This window comes from Serinus canaria, chromosome 1 (genome assembly GCF_022539315.1).
Source record: "Serinus canaria isolate serCan28SL12 chromosome 1, serCan2020, whole genome shotgun sequence".
Classification (NCBI taxonomy): Eukaryota; Metazoa; Chordata; class Aves; order Passeriformes; family Fringillidae; genus Serinus; species Serinus canaria.
The window spans coordinates 110,973,331-110,997,618 of NC_066313.1; the positions used below are offsets into that span (position 1 = coordinate 110,973,331).

General features: G+C 41.7%; 1 protein-coding gene across 1 annotated transcript in view; it reads left to right on the top strand.

Moving 5' to 3' along the window:
- DSCAM (DS cell adhesion molecule) overlaps positions 1-24,288 on the top strand; it is a 386,044-nt gene that overhangs the window by 327,398 nt on the left and 34,358 nt on the right. Inside the window, exons 20-26 of the mRNA XM_030234233.2 lie at positions 1,455-1,572; positions 2,364-2,527; positions 5,355-5,453; positions 6,018-6,206; positions 7,719-8,009; positions 12,903-13,079; positions 19,761-19,791. Coding sequence (XP_030090093.2) covers positions 1,455-1,572; positions 2,364-2,527; positions 5,355-5,453; positions 6,018-6,206; positions 7,719-8,009; positions 12,903-13,079; positions 19,761-19,791 — 1,069 coding nt within the window. The remainder of the gene's footprint in view (positions 1-1,454; positions 1,573-2,363; positions 2,528-5,354; positions 5,454-6,017; positions 6,207-7,718; positions 8,010-12,902; positions 13,080-19,760; positions 19,792-24,288) is intronic.

The window sequence follows — 24,288 nt, forward strand, 5'->3', positions numbered from 1 at the left end:
TAGAAGTTACAAGCAGCTCATCATGTCTGCTGGACATGGGGGAAGCTTGTGGCAAGCTGTGACCTCCCCAGTACCAAAACCTGGCCACACAAACCCAACACAGATGGCTTCTGGGAGTACAGCCCTGTGCAAGCCTTTTCTAGAAAATGTTATCTTAGGAGTGCCCAGGTGGAAAACCAACCTGATCCATGAGAGTTTCTGCCTGACTGCCCAGTGTCAGACCTTCCCAGGGCAGCACAAACCACGGCTCTGTGCTGAAAGGGTTAAACCTCAGACTCTGCAAGGAGGGAGCCAGGGATCTCCAGCTGCTGCTCAGCTAGGACAGGACATGTTAGGAAAGTAGTGCTGGCCAATTACCCAACCTTCACTTTAAATCTTCAACTTGTGTTTTACTTAAAATTTTGACCAGAGGGAAAAAAAAACCTCTTGAGGGGAAAAAAACCCCAAAAACCTCTTGAGAAGCTTGGCCTTCAACAGTGCATGAAGAGAACACAGGCAACACAGTCCAAATTGATTGTATAATCTCTGAAATCTTTTCTTTTTATGAATATCTCAAGTCCCATTGCAGCCTACTCAAGTAATTTTGCTTAATTTTTCAAGGCCTGTTCTTTTATGCATGAATCTTTTTCCAGATTAACTGTCCCAGTTATATTTGATGCTGGGTCTCATTTTCATGTTTTCCTAATTGGTGCAAAATGGATTATTAAGTATAAGTTCTGATCTGTGTGCACGATTGAAGTAGATCAGGACTAAAAATACAGTATTTTGTCTATCTGTATTCAGTATGTGCTTTTCAAATGTATAATTTAGAGGCCAGCAGAAAGTGTATTTCTATCAAGGGTCATTCTTGAGGAATAACAACGAAGTTCTAACATAATCTATAAACTGAAAATACACAAGAGATGTTTTTTATATATATTAAATGGTTTGAGAGCTGATGAAACCAGATTTTAGTTAGTTCACATTTGTGGATTTTGGATAGATTCTACAATGTATTGATATTCATGAAGGTTTATTTTGCTTACTATCAAAATTGTTGTAGAAGAGATGTATCGACAATTTAGTTTTTATTAGACACCTGTCTACTGTGGACAATTCTTGCTGGAAGTGTTGAGAGAAGCATCTCTTGGACATAATTTTCATCCATAATTTCTATTCCAAAATATATAGAAGTTAGTAAAGATGATAATAACTAGGTTTTCTCTCTTTCTCTACAAAGACTCTTCAATCCTGTGCCTCTTCTCTCTTTTAGTTACTTGTCTTCCAGGCACTGAAACTGATATTTTTCTTGACTAAATAGCTAATATTACGAGTTTACAATGAATTAGCACCCTAAAAACATCATTTTTAGATTGGTTTGGCTTTCTCCTTTTAATTGTGGGTGTCTCCATTTCCCTTCCAAGGGCTGTATGGACAGACACCTCACTGCAGTCTCTCTTGCTGTCTCCCCCCAGCTCCTGCCAGGATTCTGACGTTCAGCGGGACGGTGACAACCCCCTGGATGAAGGACATTGTCCTCCCCTGCAAAGCCGTGGGGGACCCTGCTCCAACAGTCAAGTGGATGAAGGATAGGTAACCAGCAACTAAATGTGCAGCTCAGATAAATCCCATTTCCTTCAAATCCTCAGGGTTGTGGGGAGGCTGATCCTGGGTCACTGGCAGGGAGGAGAAGGACTGTTGGTGGTGATTTGCACCTGGTCACAGTAGATGAGGAGTTTAGAAATTCCTGTGGTGAATACAGGGCATCAAAAGGAGAAAAAATAATGAGGAGGTGCTATAGGTAGACTTTCAAAATGTAGAACTTAGGAGTGTTTTTGTTTTATCCTCAGGCAGACAGTAAGGTTTTATTCTGAGAGCAAAGTGCCTGATCCAGTGATTTGTGCTGAGGTGGGCAGTAAATGTCTTGCACATATTTAATTTTCCATTATTCTATTCTCGGCTTTAGTTTCACAGTCTGACAGAGCCACATTGGAAACACACATGGACAGTCATTTTCATCCAAGGAGGGAAAGTACAGTGCTGTGAAACCCTCTTGTGCATTGATATAAATACCTGTGATGATTTCATAAGGATGAACTTCGTAGCCAGGAACTGCCTATACCCTCATTTTATGAAATAAAAAGTTAAGGAAGGAGTGAATTTCTGTTTTCACTACACTGGGTCCAGAAAAGTGCATTTTTAAGCAAATGATAGATATTTCCCAACAGAAAATACTCCTTTGCTGCCTTATTGAAGGGACACACCTCACCCCACACCTTTTCCTCTTTTTCCACTCTTAGCTGCTTAAAAAAAAAAAAAATCCACTTGTGAGTAATTTTGATTGTAACTTCTTTAATGTATGCACTTTGTTTCCTGTGAGGCAGTAACGGGACACCCAGTCTAGTGATGATTGATGGGCGCAGGAGCATCTTCAGCAACGGCAGCTTTGTCATCAGGACTGTGAAAGCAGAAGACTCTGGCTACTACAGCTGCGTGGCCAGCAACAACTGGGGCTCAGATGAAATCATTTTGAATTTGCAGGTACAAGGTAAGGCTCTTGGATCTACCTCAGACTCCTTACCATGGCTTTAAAGGTGTGTCTGCTTGAAATGCAAAATATTCGCATTTGTGTGCATTAGTGCAAATCTAATTCTTCCAAATTCATACATAAGTCATTCTGACTCAGCCAGGGGAATTTTATGATCTAGAAAATGGTGCTTTAGGTGAAACAATTCACACACTCAGTTAAGTCTCTATGTGAGTTTTTGTAAGATTGACAACTGTGTTTGCATTCAGTTATCTTCTAGTTCTTCACACAGAAGGTATCAGCTTCTGCCTTCTCCTTACAAATATCACATGTATCATTTTAATATTACAAAATTCAGAAAGACATGGAGGCCTTTAATTTAGCTCCTGAAAAGCTATCAGCAGAAATTTGCCTCTGTACTAAGACCTTGCACAAAAACTTCATTATGCAGGCACAGAATTTTATTATGAGGTGGATATGAGGAAGCATTGGAAATGAAACATCAGTACCCCTTCAGCTAATGCATTTCTCCAGCTACATTTTATATTCATGTTGAAAAGCACAAATTGCATCCAGGATGGTGTTGATATGTACAAAAGCAGGGACAATATAAGAATATAAACTAAGAGTCAAGTGAAGCAGAGCCTGTGCATTCACATACCATGAATTCCCTGTGCAGATTTCCTTGCTCACTTGCACTAAAGCAGATCCTAAAATGCTTCAATTTACTACAAATTTTTGTACCAGAGGGAGCCATCACTCTCCTGGATGTGGAATTTAAGCTTCAAGTGCAAACACATGAGAGCACAGAGAGGTTGTTTCCACTGCAGTCCCCCTCTGTCCCTGCCTAAACCATTCCACTAAGCCTTGGAACAAACCTCATGGCAGATATTGGCATACATCAGCTTCCCTACAATCCACAGAAACTAAAGATGCTCTTCTGTGATGTTTGAAGCATGACCACAACAGGAAGTAGGAAGAGAAAACACCATCAAATGGAAACCTTACATTTATATTTTACTAAGTACTTCTGTAATTGCATATATTTGCTGTTATTGAACTGCAGCAACAAAAAGCAAATCAATATTGCTTCCCTAAGGGACAGACAAAGAGTGGCTTTTAATATGTGGGACCACCATTTTTTGTAGATAGGGTGAAGCTGTGATGAAAGCTTTTGCAATAAATCTTTCCCAGTGTAGTGTGTGCCCTCTCTCCCTGTGAAATCAGCCAAGTCACTCAGAATAAGAGAACAAATCCATCTCACAAAGGGAATTTTCCTTTAGAGTATAAACTGTCTCTTTTGTTTTCTTCAGCCCTGTTTGGCCCTGTGAGGGCAAAAAAAATCAACTTCTCTTTGAAGTAATCCATAGCTGGAAAGCAGCAGAGTCTGCCTTAGATCAGCACCCATTATTCTGCAGTCTGATGACTCGAACATGAACTGCAGTGGGGAAGCTTTCCCTGGAGTTTCACTCTGCAGGAAAAGCTGCCCCTTAATCACAGGCAAAGCAGGCAATGTTCTCTGGCAGCAGAATGCTGGACACACAAGAGCATTCTGGACTTCTGTCCTGCCTGGTCATGGGACTGTGTCAGGACAAGGGCAGCTCCTGCCAGCACAGGTCACTGACACCGCCACCCTCTTCTGTCCCATGCCAGGAGAGCTGTGGCCATCCTGTTGTCTCCTCCCCAGATTTCCATCCCATTTTTGCTGCTGTTTCTTGATCCTTTGCAAACATGGGCACTGTCCATACCTCATTCCTTGTTCTTGAGGCAGCAAAGCTTCATTTTGTCCACTTTTGTGACAGTAGAACGTTCCCAGTCCATTTCCAGTCCCAGGTCTCCATGTCAATTCCGAGTCCCAGTTTGCCCTATCCAGTGCAACCTGTTGGGATGTTGCAGGGCTCTATCTCTGCCCTTTATTGCTGGAAGAAATTCCTCCAGTAAGGGTGGTGAGGGCCTGGCACAGGGTGTCCAGAGAAGTTGTGGATGCCTCTGGATCCCTGGAAGTGTCCAATGCCAGGTTGGACATTGGGGCTTGGAGCAGCCTGGGACAGTGGAAGGTGTCCCTGTCCATGGCAGTGAATTGGAATGAGATGATCTTTAAGGTCTTTTCCAACCCAAACCGTTCCATGATTTTCCTCCAAAGGAAGCTGGGAACTGGGAAGTGGATGAGAGTTTAAACCCCTGTTTTATTCCTGCACTCAGTCAGCAGCTGATCCTTGGAACCCTGATCTTCCATCCCCCATAATGTTTATGGGGAGCAGCAGAGCTGAATTGCTTCCAGTCTTTGCTGACAGGATTGGGAATTCTTTTTACCAAAAGTCTCAGTGGTTTGGAAGAGGACTGGATCTGCCTCCAGTCACAAATCTATCTATGATACCTAATTAACTCTCACATTTGCACTGGCAGAAGCCCTTGATTTGCACTTTTTTCTCATTTTTGCCATAATAGCCTGCACACACAGAAATGAGTGGGGCATCATTTGCAAGAGCACACATTTCCTGCCACTAAAATTTTATTTTCTCCCAAAAACAGATATCAAAAGCAATGAAAATGAATGGCTGGGGAGCTCATGTGCCATTGAGGTCTAACGGGACAGATGCAAAAAAATTCAGAGAAAAACAAAGGTTAAGAATTGAAAGACAAAATTGTGCATAAAATTAAATAAAAAAATGAGAGCTTGTCTGTTCTCATCTTAACCAAGGATGTCAGCTAAACAGACACTTTGACAGAAATCATTTGCATTTTTTGCAACTCAAAACAGCTATTTGATAAATGACTCTTAGAAGTGATTAACATCGTGTCAAGCCATTTGATTGCATTTTCTATTTTTAACTATTTTCCCATCTAGTTCCACCAGACCAGCCAAGACTCACTGTATCCAAAACTACATCTTCCTCCATCACTCTTTCCTGGATACCTGGAGACAATGGTGGCAGTTCTATCAGAGGTAATGTAATTCAGGTTAATTGCTGCTTCTTACTAAATTATCATATGTTGATAGGATTAATATAAAATTATGAATGGCTAAAAAAAAACAAAAAAAAAGGAAAAAAAAAGAAAAAACCCCAATCTGTATTGCTGTCAGCCCTTAATGTGCACTATCATGGTGATAACAGCTTTCAGTAAATTGCAGTTTGTCTTTGTGGTGGTTTATTCACACATTTAATCACTTTCTCCTCAGCTGTTATGACAGTTGCTCTATCTGATTTTCCAAATGTGTAATCTCTAACCACTCATTTTGGAGGGTGCAGGTTCATCATCTGGTTGTTGCTGATTGAAGGGTCCTTAGAAATACCCATCCTTTTTTTTCCTCCTTGAAGCCATCATAAAAATTGTATTTAAGCTGTTTTCAGGGTGGGCAAAATGCACTGCCTGGTATCTTTCGGTCAGGGGAGAGCTGTATGTTTTCCCTGCACATGGGAATTTTTTCCAGTTTTATTAGGTCTATAAAATGCCTCCTTGGTTACCTGAAAGATTTGTGATGCCGTTGCCATCCACGCTTTCCCTCCAGGTTATATCCTGCAGTACTCAGAGGATAACAGTGAGCAGTGGGGCAGTTTCCCCATCAGCCCCAGTGAGAGATCCTACAGGCTGGAAACCCTGAAATGTGGCACCTGGTACAAGTTCACCCTGACTGCCCAGAACGGGGTGGGGCCGGGGCGCATCAGCGAGATCATCGAGGCCAAGACGCTCGGCAAAGGTGAGCTGCTTCTCCTGTGAATGCAGGGCACCAACGAAGGAAGGGATGATGAGGAGGACTCCATCTTATCAGAAGGCTAATTTATTCCTTTATTATACTATTTTATGTTAAAGAATGCTATACTGTACTAAAGAATAGAGAAAAGATACTTACTGAATGCTAAAATAATGAAAACTCGTGACTCTCTCCAGAGTCCCGACACAGCTTGGCACTGATTGGCCAATGAGTCAAAACAACTCACACCAGAATCCAATCAGAAGGCTAATTTATTATTTTATGATACTATATTATATTAAAGAAATATAATATATTTCTTTATATATACACTCCTTATACACTCATTATATAAACACTCCTGAGTTCAGAGGGTACAGTGGGAGATGCTGCAACCGAGGGGAAAAAGGGGTCAGAGATACTCGGATTACAGCTTCTGTGAGGCACCAATAAATTCTGTACACTAAAGAATACAGAAAGGACACTTACAGAATGCTAAAAAGATAATAATGAAAACTGGTGACTCTCTCCAGAGTCCTGACACAGCCTGGCCCTGATTGGCCAAAGAGTCAAAACAATTCACAGCAGAATGCAATGAAACAATCACCTGCAGATGAACAATCTCCAAACACATTTCACATGAGCACAATACAGGAGAAGCAAATGAGATAAGAATTGTTTTCGTTTTCTCTCAGGCCTCTCACTGCCTTTTAGCTTCCCAGGAGAAAAAAACCCTGGGCAAAGGGATCATGTTCAGGGAGTGTGAATGCCACATGGTTCCATCCCCTTCACCCTCCTAAAGCTCCTGCACTCTGCTGGAAATCTTGGGTTGATGAGAAAACAGGCTTGGATATTTTAATGTTAGAGGCTCTGGAAACATTTACATGGCTGTGACAAAAAAGGCTGTAGCTGTGGGACTTGAAGCCCACACAGACTAATGTTCTGTCATTTTTTTCTCTAATAATTTTTTTTCTAAGATGGGTTAGCAGATATTTGGAAAGAGGGTGTCTCCACTGTCACAGACTATAGCAATTCCAACTATTTCATTGCCATGAGGAAATTGGCTCTTCTTTTCTTATGAAAATTCAGAGGGTTATTTATCTGTGTGTTGAAGGAAGACAGGGAGTATATTTATGTATAAAGGAAATGGAGCCAGTGTCTGATTTCTGCTCCAAGCCAGTATTGCAGGAGTGTGCAAGCAGTATCCTCTGAATTGGATAAGTGTCAAAAATAAAGGAAAAGTTTGTGTCAAGTTCTGCAAGGCAAAACAAACCAAATTTTTTGACTGGATGTTTGGATTTTTTTTTCCACATACTGATTTGAAAATCTGGGCTTGTGAGTCTGGCACAAAGTGGGAAAAAAGATTTTAGAAGGAGTGTGGGGGGGAAGTTGATATAGAGATGCTGATTTAAAGCCAGAGTCAAGACTGCCCTAGAAATTATTCTCCAGATTCAATATTTTCAGAGGTTTTATCTGCAATTTTAAAGCATTTTGTCTGGAATATCCCACTGCCTCCAGAGCCACAGTTTTCCAAGGAGCAAGAGCTCTTTGCCAGCATCAACACCACGCGGGTGAGGCTGAACCTGATCGGCTGGAACGACGGCGGCTGCCCCATCACCTCCTTCACCCTGGAGTACCGGCCCTTCGGCACCACCGTCTGGACCACGGCCCAGAGGACATCCCTGTCCAAGTCCTACATCCTCTACGACCTCCAGGAGGCCACCTGGTACGAGCTGCAGATGAGAGTGTGCAACAGTGCTGGCTGTGCAGAGAAACAAGCCAAATTTGCCACGCTCAATTATGATGGCAGTAAGTATTTCCTTTATTTACGCCTCAGATGCTGTTTTACTTGGGTTTCATATGTGATTTTTTTTTTTTTTGCTCATCTTCCATTTTTTCCCATCAAAACCCCCATTTTGAATCTGCCAGCCATGCTGTCAGAGAGGTTAAAGTCTAAAAGGTGTAAAATAGCTCCTGATTTCCTGACACTAGGCTGTCAGGCAGAGAAGAGGAATTGTTTATTTGTCCTCACTTCGGGAAAAACTCCAAAGTCAATCAGCCATGAGACACATAATCATAGGACATTAAAAGTCATTAGTTCCAGTGGTTACAGGGTCCTTTCCTAGTATTTCATGCATCTTTTCCATGAAATTTTAGTCCTCCATGGAATTTGTTCCTGCAGCCATTCACGGGGCTGTCTGGCTTAATTGCTATTCCCAGTGACACAGCCCAAAACCCATTATGGGACACGTTGGAGCAGCCAAGCAGGTTGTCCTCTGGGAAAGCCTCTGGATAACATCCTCCAAGGGCAGAGCAATGGCAGTGCAATCATCCTTGTTCACAGACAGGGGACAGTGAAACTAATGGCTGTGACAGATGGCTCTGTCATGCCAGCAGCAGGACACAGACCGTGAGGGAGTTGTTGCATCCCACCCTTCTGCCAGGGGTTTCTGCCCACCCTGCAAAACCCAGGACACGAGGGCAGGAGCAAACCTGCCAGTTTGTCACTCAGTGCAGCTCAGGTGCTGCCAGGCTGGGTGAGAGGGCTGCTGGCACTTGTGGCTCCACAATGGGGAAGGGCTGCATTCCTGGCAAAAAGGCTGCACAGATGGCTCCAGATGGCAGCTCTGGATTGCTCCAGTGGGAATTGCCAGAGCTTTTCTGGAGACATCCAGTGTAAAACCTTGCTGGGTTGCCAGGGGTGTTGTGCTGCATTGTGCAACCACTTGGCAACATCTGTAGTGTTAAATTAAGCTACAGCGCTGGTGAGCGAGTTCAAACAAGAGCTGATGGTTGTGACAGCACCAAATTGGTAATTGTTTGTGTCTCTGTGTTGGTAACATGCCTCCACATGAGCATCAGCACTCATGTACAGATCAGGGGACATTCCCAGGCAGAAATGGGGGATATGACTTAGGCAGGGTTTAACCTCAGCACCTGACACATCCTCTGCTGCTATGCCAGCCTTTGTGCTGGGTACTCAGCAGCTCCTGCAGATTATTAATCACCCGTTGGAAAAATATCATCTTTGGTAAGCTGCCACACAAATCCACATATTATTTCAGACAGTCTGGAAAATTAAGAGAGAGATCTTCAGCACTCCAGAGGCCCAGAGGAAACCAGAATCTAAGCAATTACTACACAAATGTTCCAGGTTTTTCCAGGCATGTGAAGGACTTGTTTTACTGAGAAGTGTAGCTGTTGTCAATAATAACTCTTTCAAGTATTATGAGTTAACTTCTTCTCATTTTCCTTAACCTACCCTGGTTTTGTTTTGTTTTCCAATATCTTTTCACAGGCAGCACCCAACTTTCAGCTGTCCCATTATCATCACTTTTAATTTACTGGGGCAAACAGTCTTAAACCATACCTTAAAATGAATTTATAGCAAAATGCAGATCCACAGCCTTAAATTTCCACTCGTAGCACTCAAATCAAAACTATTCTTACAGTGATCTGATCTGAAATGTTGTCAGGCTCTGCTCTTTGATTGGGTGATGATACTTACCCAGGTGGCACACATTGTCACCTGCACACCCTTTGATTTTTTATGTTGCCATATAGCATCTATAAAAGGGATAAACTGAAACAGTAAAAAATATTTGCAGCAATAAATTTCCAGGGCCACTGCTTCTGGTCAGCTAGGAAATTTCCCATTTGTGATATTGCTGGTTTTGTTTGTGAAGTGTGCTTTGCCAGGACTGAATTTTGCCTTAGAGAGGCAGAGCGAGCTCAAATACTGACCTGAGGTTATGAGAGAAAAACATGGATGGAAAAGCAAATTTCAGTTTTTAGATTTTCTAGATTTGCTAGGTTTGACTCAGAACTGAAATTATAAACTGATGATGATGATGATGATTATCATTCTTACAAGTATTTGATACAGAAATTTTTGCTTCCACAGACAGGGAATTTTTGTTTGCAGAAAAAAATGCCAGTGGAAACTTCTTGGCCAGCTCCACTTTTGAGTTCTGTCCCTGCCTCTACCTTTGATTCACCCTGTGATGTGAGATTAGCCCCTTGCAGCTTGCAGGGGTCACAGCTGCCCCTCAGATAAAGCAGATACAAGAGTAGCACTTTGAAGATGAGATAACACAGCATATGAAAGTTCTGGGATGCCAAATGCTAAGAACAAGCTTAGAAGCTTGAGCAGCTTTAAGATAAAGCCTTTGTAAAGTTTGCAGAAATCCCAGAGTTACGTGGGTTTGGGTCACTTTGCAGTGTGTGGGAGAGCTGCTGAGGAATATCATGGCTCAGCATCCTTCCCCTCAAATCTCCCTGTGCTCAGTCAGGTCAGAGGGTTAATGACAAACCTACGTGCAGCTTTTTGCTCTCTGTTCATGGGCATTTCAGCAACGATTTCCAGCTTACAGGTTTGCTGACCCGCCTGCCCCTTGTTTTTTCAGAAGCACACAATCCATAAGGAGATATTTTTAGCCCTGTGCAGCTGCAGTTGTGGAGAGCTGCAAAGGAGCTTCCCAGCTCGGGGATCAGCTCCTCGGTAGCCCTGGCATTAAATCGGATCAGCTCCAAACTCTGCTAATTGATTCTGACCCACCCAGGCACTCCCTGCCCTGAGGGACACAGGGAAGCATTCCTGAGTTCACAGGGTGCACTGGGAGATGCTGCAACCAAGGGGAAAAAGGGGTCAGAGATACTCAGATTATAACTTCTGGGAGGCACCAATCAGGCTAACAAAGGGTGATGGTGAACTGACCTGGAAAACAAAACAAACCCTCCCCATTTGTCTGGGACTGAGTCCTGAAAAAAGCTTTGACCATTCTGCTCCCAGCAGGCACCTAGAATGACAGCAAATGTTGAAATGGTGTTTTCTCCACCATAGCAGGATAGCAGGATTAATTTTTGGTAATTTCTAATGCAATTGCTGAAGAGCAACAAAGGTGTGATGTGAAAAGGTTCAGTATGACTTTTTAATTAAGCTCCAACTGCCTGTTTACAACGTTATGAGGTTTACATTTGTCTAGAGAGAAGTATGGATAGTGATAATCACATATCCAAACACTTCAGGTTTAAGTGAAATAAAGGCCACTCATCATTTGATTTTCATCAAAGACATAATTTTAGGCAATCTTGAACCTAATGGTCTCTGTGACTGTAATTCAGAGAAAACTTTGGCCCTTTAGTAATCCAGGAGGGTTTAGGAGGATGTGGAGAGAGTTATTAGAATTACCTCCAGGAGCTTGAAGTTCTTTCCATTTCTTAATCTAATAATTTTATTTGCCTTTAAAGTAGTGCAAAATGTGCATCTCAGGGCAAGATGAAAATATCCTGCTGTGTGTTCAAGAAACAGAAAATTACAAAACAAAAAAAAAAGAAAAAAAAGAAAATTATGGAGAAGAACTGCAGTGGAACATTAGAAAAATATTCCAAATGCAATTGTAAGAAAACAAATTTTCCAAAGTGCCTAATATAGGTTTGGATGGTTGTAGCTTTTCTTTTTATATTTGTCCTTTTAGGGAGCTGCTCTTCTCTTTATATGCAGCTGAAATAGCTCTTCTGAAAAAAAACCAGGACTTGGGATTCTACATTTTCACTGTGGTGATGGCACTCACACTGTACTGCATCAGATCTCAGTTTTTATTCTGATACTGTGTAGCACATAATGAGATATAACTATATCACTTAATGCAGCAATTAAAATGTAAAAAAGGATGTTCCTGTTTTTCTCTCTCACCCTCCTTTCCTTTTAGCAAGTAAGTAGCCACTTTTATGTTTCAGTAGCTGGTTAAAATTTAATAGCTTCCATCCAAAGCCATCACAGTTCACAATACTTACGTGTTTCTACGCATTTCAAGGAAATCTGCATTTTATAGCCTCATTTGTGGTTGCATTCAGCAGTTTAATAGTAATCAGGAAATGAGTGAGAAGTCTTCCATGACTAAACAGCCTTCCACAGAAGGTGCTGCATTCTTCTCACGTCCCTTAGAGGTAAAGAAGAAAAGAATTGAAAAGTTCAAGTATTATATATCACCAGGAAGCCAGGTATATTCAAAATGCAAATATGTCCCAGAATGAAAAAGTGAGCTGCCTGCCAGTAGCTGGTAGATTCATTTCCCTCGTTTCCCTCTCAAAATTTGATTGTTTCTATCCAGCATTACTCTCCTGTTTTACTGATGAGTATAATGTCAGACAGTCTTTAGCAGATTAGTATCAGGTTGGCTGTCTGAATTTCAGATCACTATCACTGCTGCACCCTCAGAACTGAGAGCAGAATGTTTCTGTGCAAAGGATTAATCTGATGTATGTGGCACAAAATGAGCTTTGTCAAATGAGTTCCTGGCACAGCAAAGCCCAGCAGAAATGTCACAGCAGTGCTATTTCCCCATAATAAGGAATAATAGACATAGGCAGGAATTCTGAGCTCTCTTACAGCTTTTTAATAATTTAATGGGGCTCCAAACTAATCATAGTATTTGACTGCATATCAGACATGGTTTTCCTTAATCAATGAATACAATTCTTCTGGATTTCTGATAATCTCTGTCTCTGCAGTCAGGCCCTCATGACCATGAGCCTGGTTATGTGCTGCTGGCTGTAGACACACAAATGTATCCTCCAGCCCAAAGAGAAAAATCCTGCTGAGGATTCTGCCAGCACCTGAAACAACAAAATGCCTCATTCCCTGAGAACTGAATCTTTTGTCCTCGTTAAGAGGCCTCTAATGCCTGACCCTGTTTCCAGGTACAATCCCTCCTCTCATCAAGTCGGTTGTGCAAAGTGAGGAAGGGCTGGGAACCAACGAAGGGCTAAAGATGCTGGTGACCATCTCCTGTATCCTGGTGGGGGTCTTGCTGCTCTTTGTGATGCTGCTGATCGTCAGGAGGAGGAGGAGGGAGCAGAGGCTGAAGAGGCTGCGAGGTAAGAGGGTGTCTGTGGAGCTTCTCTCTGCCTGAATGTGAAAATAGGAGTGGGGCTGCACGTGACCAAAGTGTGCAATCCCCAGCTGGGATCATTTTCCTGCAATACACAACAGAGCATGTTTGTTTTCTGCAGAAATTCCTTCTTTTTCATTTGGTCATAAGCTTCTAAAAAAATTATTAATAAATACATTGTTATTATTTTGCATAGAGAAGATATTTCTCATTGGTTTGCTTTACTTTTTTTGCTGTTTCTTTGCTTCCCTCAACGAGTTTAAAGTAGATTTTTCTTTTGAAGGATGAAATCAGATGTTCTGAAGATGAGGGGATCTCAGTTTTCCAGCAGATGCTAATCATTATTTCCAAATTATAAAATGAAAGTAGCCAGATTTTAGTAGGATAGAACACACAACCAGATATTAGATTTGTTACCACATTTTCCCCATGACTTTTTATAACAGAGTTTACACAACACTTCATTGTTCACTGATCTGTATTTTCCTCTAATCCTTATTCAAAATCAGTTGTTTGTTATGTGAATAAGATTTAGATCTGTGAATTCATTCAGCTTTATCATTTTTCTAGGAAAAACCCCTGGCTGAGCCACAGCCAAGTTTTTGACCCTTGCAGTCTGACACTGCTGCCCTGCAGCTTTTGCACTGTAAAAGGTATTTTGGGAAGGTATTTCCTGAAGCTATTCAGGAAAATCCTTTCCAATCCAAACCTGAATTAATAGTAAACAATTTATCATCTGCAAAAAATAAGTGTAATCTCTTCCAGGAGCCACCAAATTGATTAGTTATTTGTATTTTAACCAAAATATGATCATGGTACTTATTAAAACAGGACCAACCCTATGTTTTTCTTCTGATCTTCCTACTTCTCTCTCTTTTGGGTCTAATTTTGTCTTTTGTAACAATATTCTGGAGTTTAAAAAAAGAGAAAAAGACAGAGGTCATGGGCAAATTCATATATAAAGAAGGACAACCAACCTTATGGTTCATTCACAGCCCTGGAAATCAGGACATCTGGATGCTTTAACTTGTATAATCACTTTTTCTTCAAAACCTTAAAAGCCATTTACCTTCCCAGTTTGGGGTTTTTTCATTGAAAAAATTGTGGTAAAGAAAAAGAAAGTGTTTTCTTATCTTCTTAGAAATACTGTGGAATTCCATCCAGTAATGAGCAGGGCATCTCAAGCCCTTTGGCTCTAGAAAATGATGTTTCTGCACATTATTTTTTCATGGTTAATTTACAAGTATTCATAGAATCTTGAGTTACAGTCCCTTGAGGAAGGGTGATGATCACTGACCAGGGTGGCTTTTGCATAAAATAAAATTTATCTGAACTATTTCCTCTCAGAAAAGAGGAATTTAGAAAAATATTGGAGCTTCACTTAAACACAAGCAGTGGAAAAGATTTCATCAGTACTTTTGATAAAATAAATCAGTATTTAAGTACCAGTTCTGTAAAAGTTGTGTCTCACTTTAGCTGAATTTGTCACACTACAGCTCGACATCCCATCTGGTCCTGTCTTACTTCTTTACAGTGCAGAAATTCTTTTTTGTAACATTTTCAGTCTCCAAGGATATCCTTTCCACATGGTGGTAACCAAGTCATTTCTTAATGCTTTAATTGGTAAATGAAACATATATTTTCATTTTCCTCTGTAGTTTTCCCGTCCCTTACAACCTTGGCATTTTATCCATTGAGATCATTTGCCAGTTCTCTGATTGCTCTGAAGCAGGAAAGCATTCCCTGTTGTACAGCCCTGGTTTGTGTTCTTGTTATAAACCTTATGATCCAGACTATTTTCTTAGTGATCTGGCATTTCCCTTATAGTTTAGCTACCAAATTCTTGTATCATTTCAAACTTTGATTAGATATTATATTATTTACTCCAGATCACTGATAAATGTCCCAGACAAAAAGTACTGAATAATGATTCTTTGCTTCAAATTGGGGTCGGAATAGGTTGAAATTCATTTTATATAGCTACTGAGTTAATTTTTGCATCATGCTACTTTCTGTTAAAATAGTTGGAGTTACTGGAACTTTGTTTTAGGGAAACATAAATATGACTTTTTACTGTGATTTAATCATATCCCAGTGAGAGTTTTTTTCCTATGTCATTAATTCTCAGCAAATTTTAATCTCATTTTAAAAAATCCATTTTGTTTGACATGGCTGCTTGACCACAAGTCTGTATTGATTGGCCTCAATTATCCTTTTAATTCATTTCATTAAGCTTCACTCAAATATTTTTTATTATTATTTTGTGCACTGCCAAGATCAGACTGATAGGACTTCAGTAACTCAGAATTTTTTTGGCTCATTCTTTTTGAAGACTGATCCCATGTTTGACATTTTCTGCTCTTCTGGAGCAGAAACTTCATGTTCTAAAAGCTTTCCTGACAATAAATATTGGTGTTTCAGAGAACTCCTTACTAAGTTCTCTAAAACAAATCTGTGCAAGTTTTTCTGATGTCCTAACTAAAAAAATAAATGGTTTGCTCTAGCAATTGTTGTGATTAACTTTCATACAATTTTTGAAAGGGAAATATCACATTATCACTGGGTTTGTATGACCTGGTGGGGTTTCTTTGAGGCACAATATTCTTTTTTCCTAAATCAGGATTTCCTCTAGTCCACATCAGAAAAATAATCTCCACGTATTTTAGGACCTTCCAAAATAATTTGTGCAAATTACGGATGTAACTCTTGCTTTTGTGGCTGCAGATGTGGTGGTTTTGAACCTGTTTGACAAAGGGGAGAGGGAATTGCAGATTTATTTGCAGTGTGCTCTGCATGCAAACATTTGCATCCCTGCCTATGGACAGTGGGTTTGAGTTCCCATTTCTGTTGAAGAACAGCAGCCTCTCCTTTCTTGATCCACTTGTCTGGATGTAGGGACAGTGAAACATTTTTCTTCCTCCTTTAGAAAGAAAGCAGAGTTCTCAGCCAAGTCCCTGATTTCTGCCCAGTTTAGTTGTTCCACCAGCCAGGTGACACAAAAAGGTCCCTTGGCTGCTGGAGTTCATGCAGCCACTCAGGAGTTCAGCAGATATTCTCAAAGAGAAGCCTGATGGTTTAATGCTCCTTCTGGCTGCTAACCCAGCTCTGCTACTCCTGGAATGGTTTTCCCTTTGTTTTGGAATCCAATTCACCTTAACACAAGCAGAAAGGATCAGCACGGCGTGCTAGTTCAGGAGTGGCAGGATGCAATTTAAAACTCCATCACTGTCCCTGATTTCCCAGGGGGCAAAGTGTGTTAAGAATTTTAAAGGTGGCTGTGCCAGCAAAGAAAAGTGATGGCTGTGGCTTTTTCACTGAAGTGATGCTTGGCTGGAGCAGAGATCATCCCCTTCCCTCTGTCATCCTTGCCCCCTTCCCAAGCCCTGCTTTCACCACCTCAAACCTGGGAGGTGACAGGACACAGCCAGGGATGCTGGCTTATTTTAGAAAGGATTATCAATCAGCTGATCAAAAGGGTGCTGCAGGATAAGCACATTAAATCTCTGGTCAGTGGTTTGTGACAATGACATTTCTCCTGGAGCTGATGTTTTGGACACATTAAGTTGTTGTAGAGGGGTCCCAGCCCTGGAGGAGCTGGAGCTGCTGCAGAGAGCCCAGAGGAGGCTCCAGGATGGGCAGAGGGCTGGAGCAGCTCTGCTGGCAGGAAAGGCTGGCACAGCTGGCATTGCTCACCTGCACAGGAGAAGCTTTGGGCTGAGCTCAGGGTGGCCTTGCAGGGCCTGGAGGAGCCCCAGGAAAGCTGGAGAGAGACAATTCCCAGGGGATGCAGGGACAGCACCCAGGGAATGGCTCCCAGTGCCAGAGGGCAGGGCTGGATGGGATCTTAGGTGGAAATTCTTCCCTGGCATGGTGGTGAAATACTGGAATAGGTTGCTCAGAAATTTTGTGGCTGCCCCTGGACCCCTGGCAGTGCCCAAGGCCAGGTTGGACACTGGAGCTTGGAGCAGCCTGGGGCAGTGGAAGGTGTCCCTGCCATGGCAGGGGTGGGATGATGAGATGAGATGATCTTTAAGGTGCCTTCCATCCAAACCCATTCTGTGATTCTGTGATATTCACTTTTAGGCTTCCAGGTTTTTGTCCCATCCCACACCAACCTGTGTGCCTGTCATTATCTCCAGCAGTTCTGCTCACCCTGCTTGGACAATTAACAAATTTAAAGTCAGCTGATTGAGTTTTCTCCCTTCAGTACTTATGTTTTACTGAAGGTGCACAATCTCCTGTGCATCTCTTTAACCAAGAATCAACATGTGTTAACAAGAACTTCTGTGCCATGTACATGGATTGGTGTGAATTCTTTTCCAGGTGCAACACAGAAATCCTCAGTGTGCTGGGCAGCACCTGAGAACATCTGAGGGAGATTGTTTGCCATTTAAACCTGATAAAAAAATTATGAAAAGCAAACTGAAGTACATTGTAATAATTTTCAACTTTGTCCTTTCTGCTTTTCTTGAGTTGTAAATTCCTTGCACAAATACCCACAGACTTCACTTAAGGAGACAGCAATTTCTTCAAAAGCTGCAGGCTGAATGAAAACAATATCTGCATTTTAAACCACCCTGATTATGTGTGCCAGAGGGAGAATGTGTGCACAGGGTCTTCATAATCCTGGTGCTGCTAGAATAACAAGAAGCATCATAAAATTTGCTAAAAAAAGCCCCATTACTTGCAACCAGAGTCATTATTATTATTGTGTTGGGTTTGTTTGGTTTTTTTGTATTCTTCTGAAGAAATTTGTCCCTTCCTGGGTATTTGGAAGTCAGTAACAAAACTCCTTTGGGAGCAGCAGTGTTGATCTTTTGGTTTATGACTGATGGCAAAGATATTGTCATCTGTTAGGCACTGCCAGTTCCAGGTGTTAATGGCAAAGACAATCTCATTCCAGGTGAAAAATGGGTCTGAGTGAAATTCTGAGTGCCCAAAATAAATGTTTGGTTTAGATGAGACACCCCAGATGAACCATCCTTCCCTCCACCATGAATCTTCCATGCTTTGTGCTGGAAAGGGGTGGAGGAAGGTGTTAAAATGAAGGAGTGGAGCAAACAGACCTAGAGGGAGCACAGAATTCCAGCTTCTCCAGTGGTAGGTGAGGAATAAAGCTTAAGAGAGGCAAGCTGGCACTGTGTCAGATAAATACAATTCAGAAAAGTGGATAAAAGGGGGTTTGCTGAGATTTTTTAATGAATAAAAAGAGCCCTCTGTCCATACCTTTTAAAAATTAGTACAACACAAACTGTAGAGATGTGTGAAGATGTGGCTTGTTTCTGCCTGCATCCTTGGCATTTTAAAAGCAGGATATTTAATAGGATCACAAGTTAGGAAATTGTTGTAGGTGTTGCAGACCCAAGAGGTGATTGAGGAATAAAAAAGTGGGATGGAGAAAACAAAGATAAACTCAGTAAATGTCTTGGCAGGTGCTGATAGATTTACAAGAAGCAGATAAAAGAAGAAATGTAAACTTCCATATAAGAGGTGTTTGAAGACTTAGAACTTGGAATTGCTTTCTTCTCAGATTTGCTTCACTTGGTTGCACAAAAGGCTGCTTTGTTGCTGTGATAAACTTAGGGACTTGGGAATCAGCATTTTAAGTGAGTTTGTTTAGCAGCAGACTGCAGGAGAACAAAGCAGAGCTGCCTGGTTTTGCTGGATGATACCACAGAAATTAGTGTATTATGTTGATAAAGTTTTACAGAAGCCTACCTGAAAAACCAAACTTCAGCTGTGCCTTTTGAACTAAGTATTGAAATAATTATAGCCCCAAAGGATTTTCTGCTTATAATAGCAGCAATGACAGGAACAGGAGGAATATTTTTCCTTCAGCAGTGTCTTATTTTGCAGGGCTGATCCATGTGGGAATGAACCATCCTCTGTTTCATGTGTAGCCCTACTCTGAAGACCCAGGAGGATTTTGGATTATTTCTACTGGGAAAATATTCATATTTGAGTGCAAGCAAGCAAGTTTGTGCCAGGGCAGGCTCAGCTTGGCCAGCAGCAGGAATTTGCCCATGGAAAGGGGGCTCAGGCCTTGGCAGGGCTGCCCAGGGAGCTCTGCAGTGCCCATCCCTGGAAGTATCACCTGGAGGTGGCACTGAGTGCTCTGGGCTGGGGACAGGGTGGGAATCAGGCACAGCCTGAACTCTTGGAGGTTTTTTCCAAGCTCAGGGATTCTGGGATTCCAATTTGACTCCTTGGTGCCATCCCTTGCTCACATCTGGTTTGGAAATGCCAGGTTGACACTTGCTCATCCAGCCTGGCTTTGGCTCTTGCCCAGAGATGGATATCAAAATTCCTGTTTTCTTGCCTTTTCTTCTTCCCTCGCCTGTTCATTTGCTACCCATAGCATGAAAGAACTGAGATATTCATTATTTGTTAAATTGTTCCTATTTCTGATATGTTTATGTAGCCTTTTTCTAGCTAAGCCAATGGTAATTTGTATTTTTCTTATCATCTTGGGTGCTACTGGGGAACTAAACAGGTTTGGAGCAGAAATGCAATTTCAGCAAAAGCAGGGACTTTGAGACACTTTTATTCTTGCCATTGATCTAGAAACAACAGTGGTGTCACACATGGCTGATTCAAACCACTTGGTAATAATGCATCTCTCAAATAGATTTTCATTTGTGATGACATTTCTTCTGTTTTCTTCTAGATGCAAAGAGTTTGGCCGAAATGCTTATGAGGTAAGAACAAATTGAATTTTATTGGGTTTTGTTTAATTGAAAAATGTCTGTCAATTATAGTATCATATTTCAGAATTTTTAGAGGGACAAATGGAGAAGTAAACTTTTTATTCCTAAACCCTTTTCCAAAACACACCATTTGTCTGTCTGTGGAGAACTGTGATGCACTGGTGGTCAGACATGAGAGAAAGAAGACACTTTTTGGATAGTGTGAGGAGCTACAATGATTAAAAAAATCTGATATCTCATGTTAGATTAAATCCTAGAAGCTGTGTAGGTCCATTTGGACATTTTTCCCACTCTGAAAAACATTTTAATAATATTTATCAAAGTAATTGCTCTTCAGAGATCATCTGATTAAAGGCAATAAATTCCTGGCTGTGAATATCTCTAAATTTTGCAGCTCTATTTATGTAATTCACTGTTGTTAGCTGCTTATACCCAAAGGTATAAAAGAGCAGGTAAACCCATTTATTATTTTTCACTTCTGTTCCTTCAGCTCAGCATTCAGAAATCTAATTCAGTTGTTGAATTGCATCATAATGACTATTCTGGCACCACAATTCTTTCAAAGATGGAAATTTCATAACTTCAATGTTTGTTGTTTTGTCTAGGGAAAATACTGAACTTTAGAACCACTGCATATATTTGAAACTGGGATCACCAAGGGATTATTTTTGAGTTCAAATGAATTTTGGGTTGCTAGAAAATATTTTTTATATTCCAGCAACAAATTTGACAATGTCATAGATATTTCACCACACGAACCACACTCCAAAGTTCCTCACCCGTGATAAAGTTCACTTCTATTGTAAGAATAAACTCAGCAAAGGCATGGTGACAGATGGGTTTGGTGTAAATTCAGCTCCATGCCATCATATCTGAATAAGCCCAGTGATGTTAACAGGACTGGTCATGCAGTCCAGGTCATGCCCTCCCTGGCTGCCCGTGGCAGCAGATTCTGGTGTTCAGCAGCTTCAGGAGCGTTTGCCCTGGTGGCTCCTGGTGCTACAGATCAGCACATGCAGCAAGTTTGTTCCCTTGATGCCTTGAGAAGGCTGACCCAGAGCAGGGGCTGGGCAGAGCTAAAGAATAAAGCAGGGATTGATTCCAAGGATCTCCTCCATGGACCCACCTTGGGCAGCACCAGAGCCCAGCCAGGGCTGCACCCAAGATGACCCAAAATGGCCCCAAAATGCCCGGCCGGGCACGGGGTCTCTCCCTGGGATCAGCTCTGCTCCATTCCCACCTTGCAGTTCATTGTCCCAGCCCAGCTTTAGCCCAGGCACTCCCACCCTGCTTGTTTTTCTCTCTCCAGCCCACGGGGTTTGTGCTCCTGGGCTGAGATTTGGCTCATTTGTCCTTGGTGCCCAGCTGGAGCAGGAATTGTTTTGTCTCCCTGCTCTGTGCACAGAGCTCTCCATCCCATAATATGAACCCAGACCCACACACTAAAGCAGCACAGAAGCTGAAAAATAGAAAAGCTCAAACCTGAGGCATCACCCTGAAAAAAAGCCAGCAGGGAGCAGCTGAAACCCCTGCATGGAGCCTTTCAGTCCCAGTGGCTCAGAGCCCCTCTGCAAAGCTGGGAACGCTCTGCCCCAGCCCAGGCTGGCCTCACAAGCCTTGCCACCACTTCTGCAAGGCCATTTCAGAGCCTCACTCCTCTGGCACTTAGAAAACTTCACCAAGCTTCCCTCAGAAGTGCCCAGGTTTTACCCACTTTTTCCTTTGCTGATGGTTACCAAATTAAGGATTTTTTGTCCTCCCTGCCTGATATACTCAGGGAGCAGCCAGGTCCCCTCTCAGTCCTTGGTTCAGAGCTGTTTTTCCAGGTAACTCACCTGCCACCATTTCATTTGGCTTTTCCTTTCACCAGCATTGAAACATGGTCATCAAACCAGTTCCTCTCATCTGATTTATTAACAAATAATCCTGGTTTTATCACATAAACCTATTTTATATTTCTTTTCTAAAAGTTTGAACAGAGGCAAATGACTGTTAGATCAGAACTTCAGAGGAAATAGGGGATATAGTCTTATATTTACATTCATGCCAGCACTGGGAGCTCTCATTTGTGACAAATCTGTGAAATACATTCAACCAAAACCTGAGCTACCCACAAACAGCAGATGTTCCTGAAGATGTAGCATGTGAATAATCAAAGGATAATAAGCCCTCTCCAAAACAACAGTCACATGTGATAAACCCCCGATTTATTTTATCTTGATGATTTCACCAAAGTCTGCTGTGATAAAGTTGTCAAGAAAGGGGGCATTTGAGGAGAGGGCAGACCAGATGATTCCCTGCTTGGTAGGAAGGTGTGAGGCCTGGAGAGAGCTCTGTGTATCTTTCCCTTTGAGGAGATTTTCATGAGGGTGTGTAAAGAGGATTAAAAATGGAGCTTTAGTCTTTGCTTTGAGAGTCACTGGCTTTGGCTGTGTAAGCCAAATGTCTGTGGAGCAGGATAAGTCAGCAGTTTAATGGGAGCTGCACAACTCATTGTTGGTATCTTAAACTCACAAATAAAAACCCCTGCTGTTGGATAAGCACAGATTTTCAATTTCTTTTGGGTGAAAGCATCACTCCAGCCACGCTCTGTGTAACAGTTCACTGTGAATCTGTTTAGGAATTCACTGAGTTTTCAAATTTTGAACACAAGGTGAAGAATCTTTTATCCCCAGATATTCTGATTTAGTTTCCCGTATGTTTTTACAACAAACTGTGGACTGTTTCAAAAAGCCCTGTACAATGTACTTGCTCTGGAAAAGGCCTTTATCCACAGACTCAACATAAAAGCTGTACTCAGACCTAACACCTGCCCAAATACCTGTTTGAAATAGAGATAAAAGCAGGAACTTTAGTAAAGTAAAAGAATATGGCAAATTACTGAGAATACTGAGGGATTCTTCAGAATGGAGAAGTCTTTGGGGAGACCTCTGTGATGGTGTTTGAGGGTCCCCAGGATGAGGGAAGAAATGAGAATCTTGACTCCATGTTTCAGAAGGCTGATTTATTATTTTATGATCTATATTATATTAAAAGAAAATGATATACTAAAACTATGCTAAAGAAAGAGAAAGGAGACATCAGAAAGCTAAAAAGGAATGGAATGAATAATAAAATCTTGTGACCAGAGTCCCAACACAGCTGGACCATGATTGGTCATCAAGTAAAAACAATTCACATGGAATAAATTAAAGATTCACCTGTTAGTAAGCAACCCCCAAACCACATTCCACAGCCATCAGGTAATTATTGTTTACATTTCTTTTCTGAGGCTTCTCAGCTTCTCAGGAGAAAAATCCTAGTGAAAGGATTTTTCATAAAATATGTCTTTGACAGATCTCATTGAGGCATTTTCATTTCCTGGAAGGAGCTTAGGAAAAGGAGAGGGACTTTTAATATGGGCAGACAGTGACAGGAAAAGGGGCAAGGGTTTCAAACAGAAAGGGGGCAGGTTTAATTTAATATTAGGAAGAAATTCTTTACTCAGAGGGCAATGAGGCACTGGAACATGTTGTGCAGAGAAGTTGTGGATCCTTCATGCCTGGCAGTGTCCAAGGCCAGGCTGGACAGGGCTTGGAGCACCCTGGGATTGTAGGAGGTGTCCCTGCCCATGGCATGGGGTTGGGATGAGATGATCTTTAAGGTCTTTTCCAACCCAAGCCATGATTCTGTGATTCTGTGCCCCAGTCTCCTGACAGGCTCCCAGTGCCTAATGATTTGGAGCTCAGACATTCTTTGAACCAGAGGGAACTAATTCTATTATACACAGATCCTTACAGGGTCTGATAAGTAAAAAAAACCCACATGTTTATTTTTGGGGATTTTATGTCTGTAAATATTAAAAAAATAAAGATAGATACATTTTGTCCTTTAAAGAATTAATCATTGGACTCCTCATCCACCAGACCATTAAAATATTTTTGCCTGAATTTAGTTTAGGAAGCTTCAAAAGTGAAACCTTCTTTGCCCTGTTTCCAAGCCCTAGAGGCTTTTCATTGCTGTTGGCACTTTAGGATTTTATAACTTGAAAGCTGAGCTGTTGTGGTCTGCAAAAAAAAGAATTCAAAATTCCCTGAGCCAGAATGAGAGAGCATCCTAATCAGCAACAACCCCCTTGCTTCTGCCAGCTGCCTGTGCTGTGTTTGGACACCCCATGTCACTGCTGCATGCAGGGGAATTAATTAGCTCAGCAAGGAGGAGGAGAGGCAGCCCACAAACCAAGGAATAACTCTCAAGAATAGCAGGGAATATTCCTGAATAAAGAGAGAGGCCTAGGTTCCAGTTCTGGCTTGAAAAACCTCCCACATATTTTGCATGAAACTATCCCTGGAGCCAAGGTTGGGATTGGGAATTCTCTCTTGTCAGGTGAGCAGTAAAACTGCAAATCTGGGGAAAATTCTGCTGCTGCTCCCTGTGATCCAAACAATGCTTCCTGTGTTGGTTGAGTGCTTTCTAATAATGGAAATACAGAGCATTCATCCTGCTGAA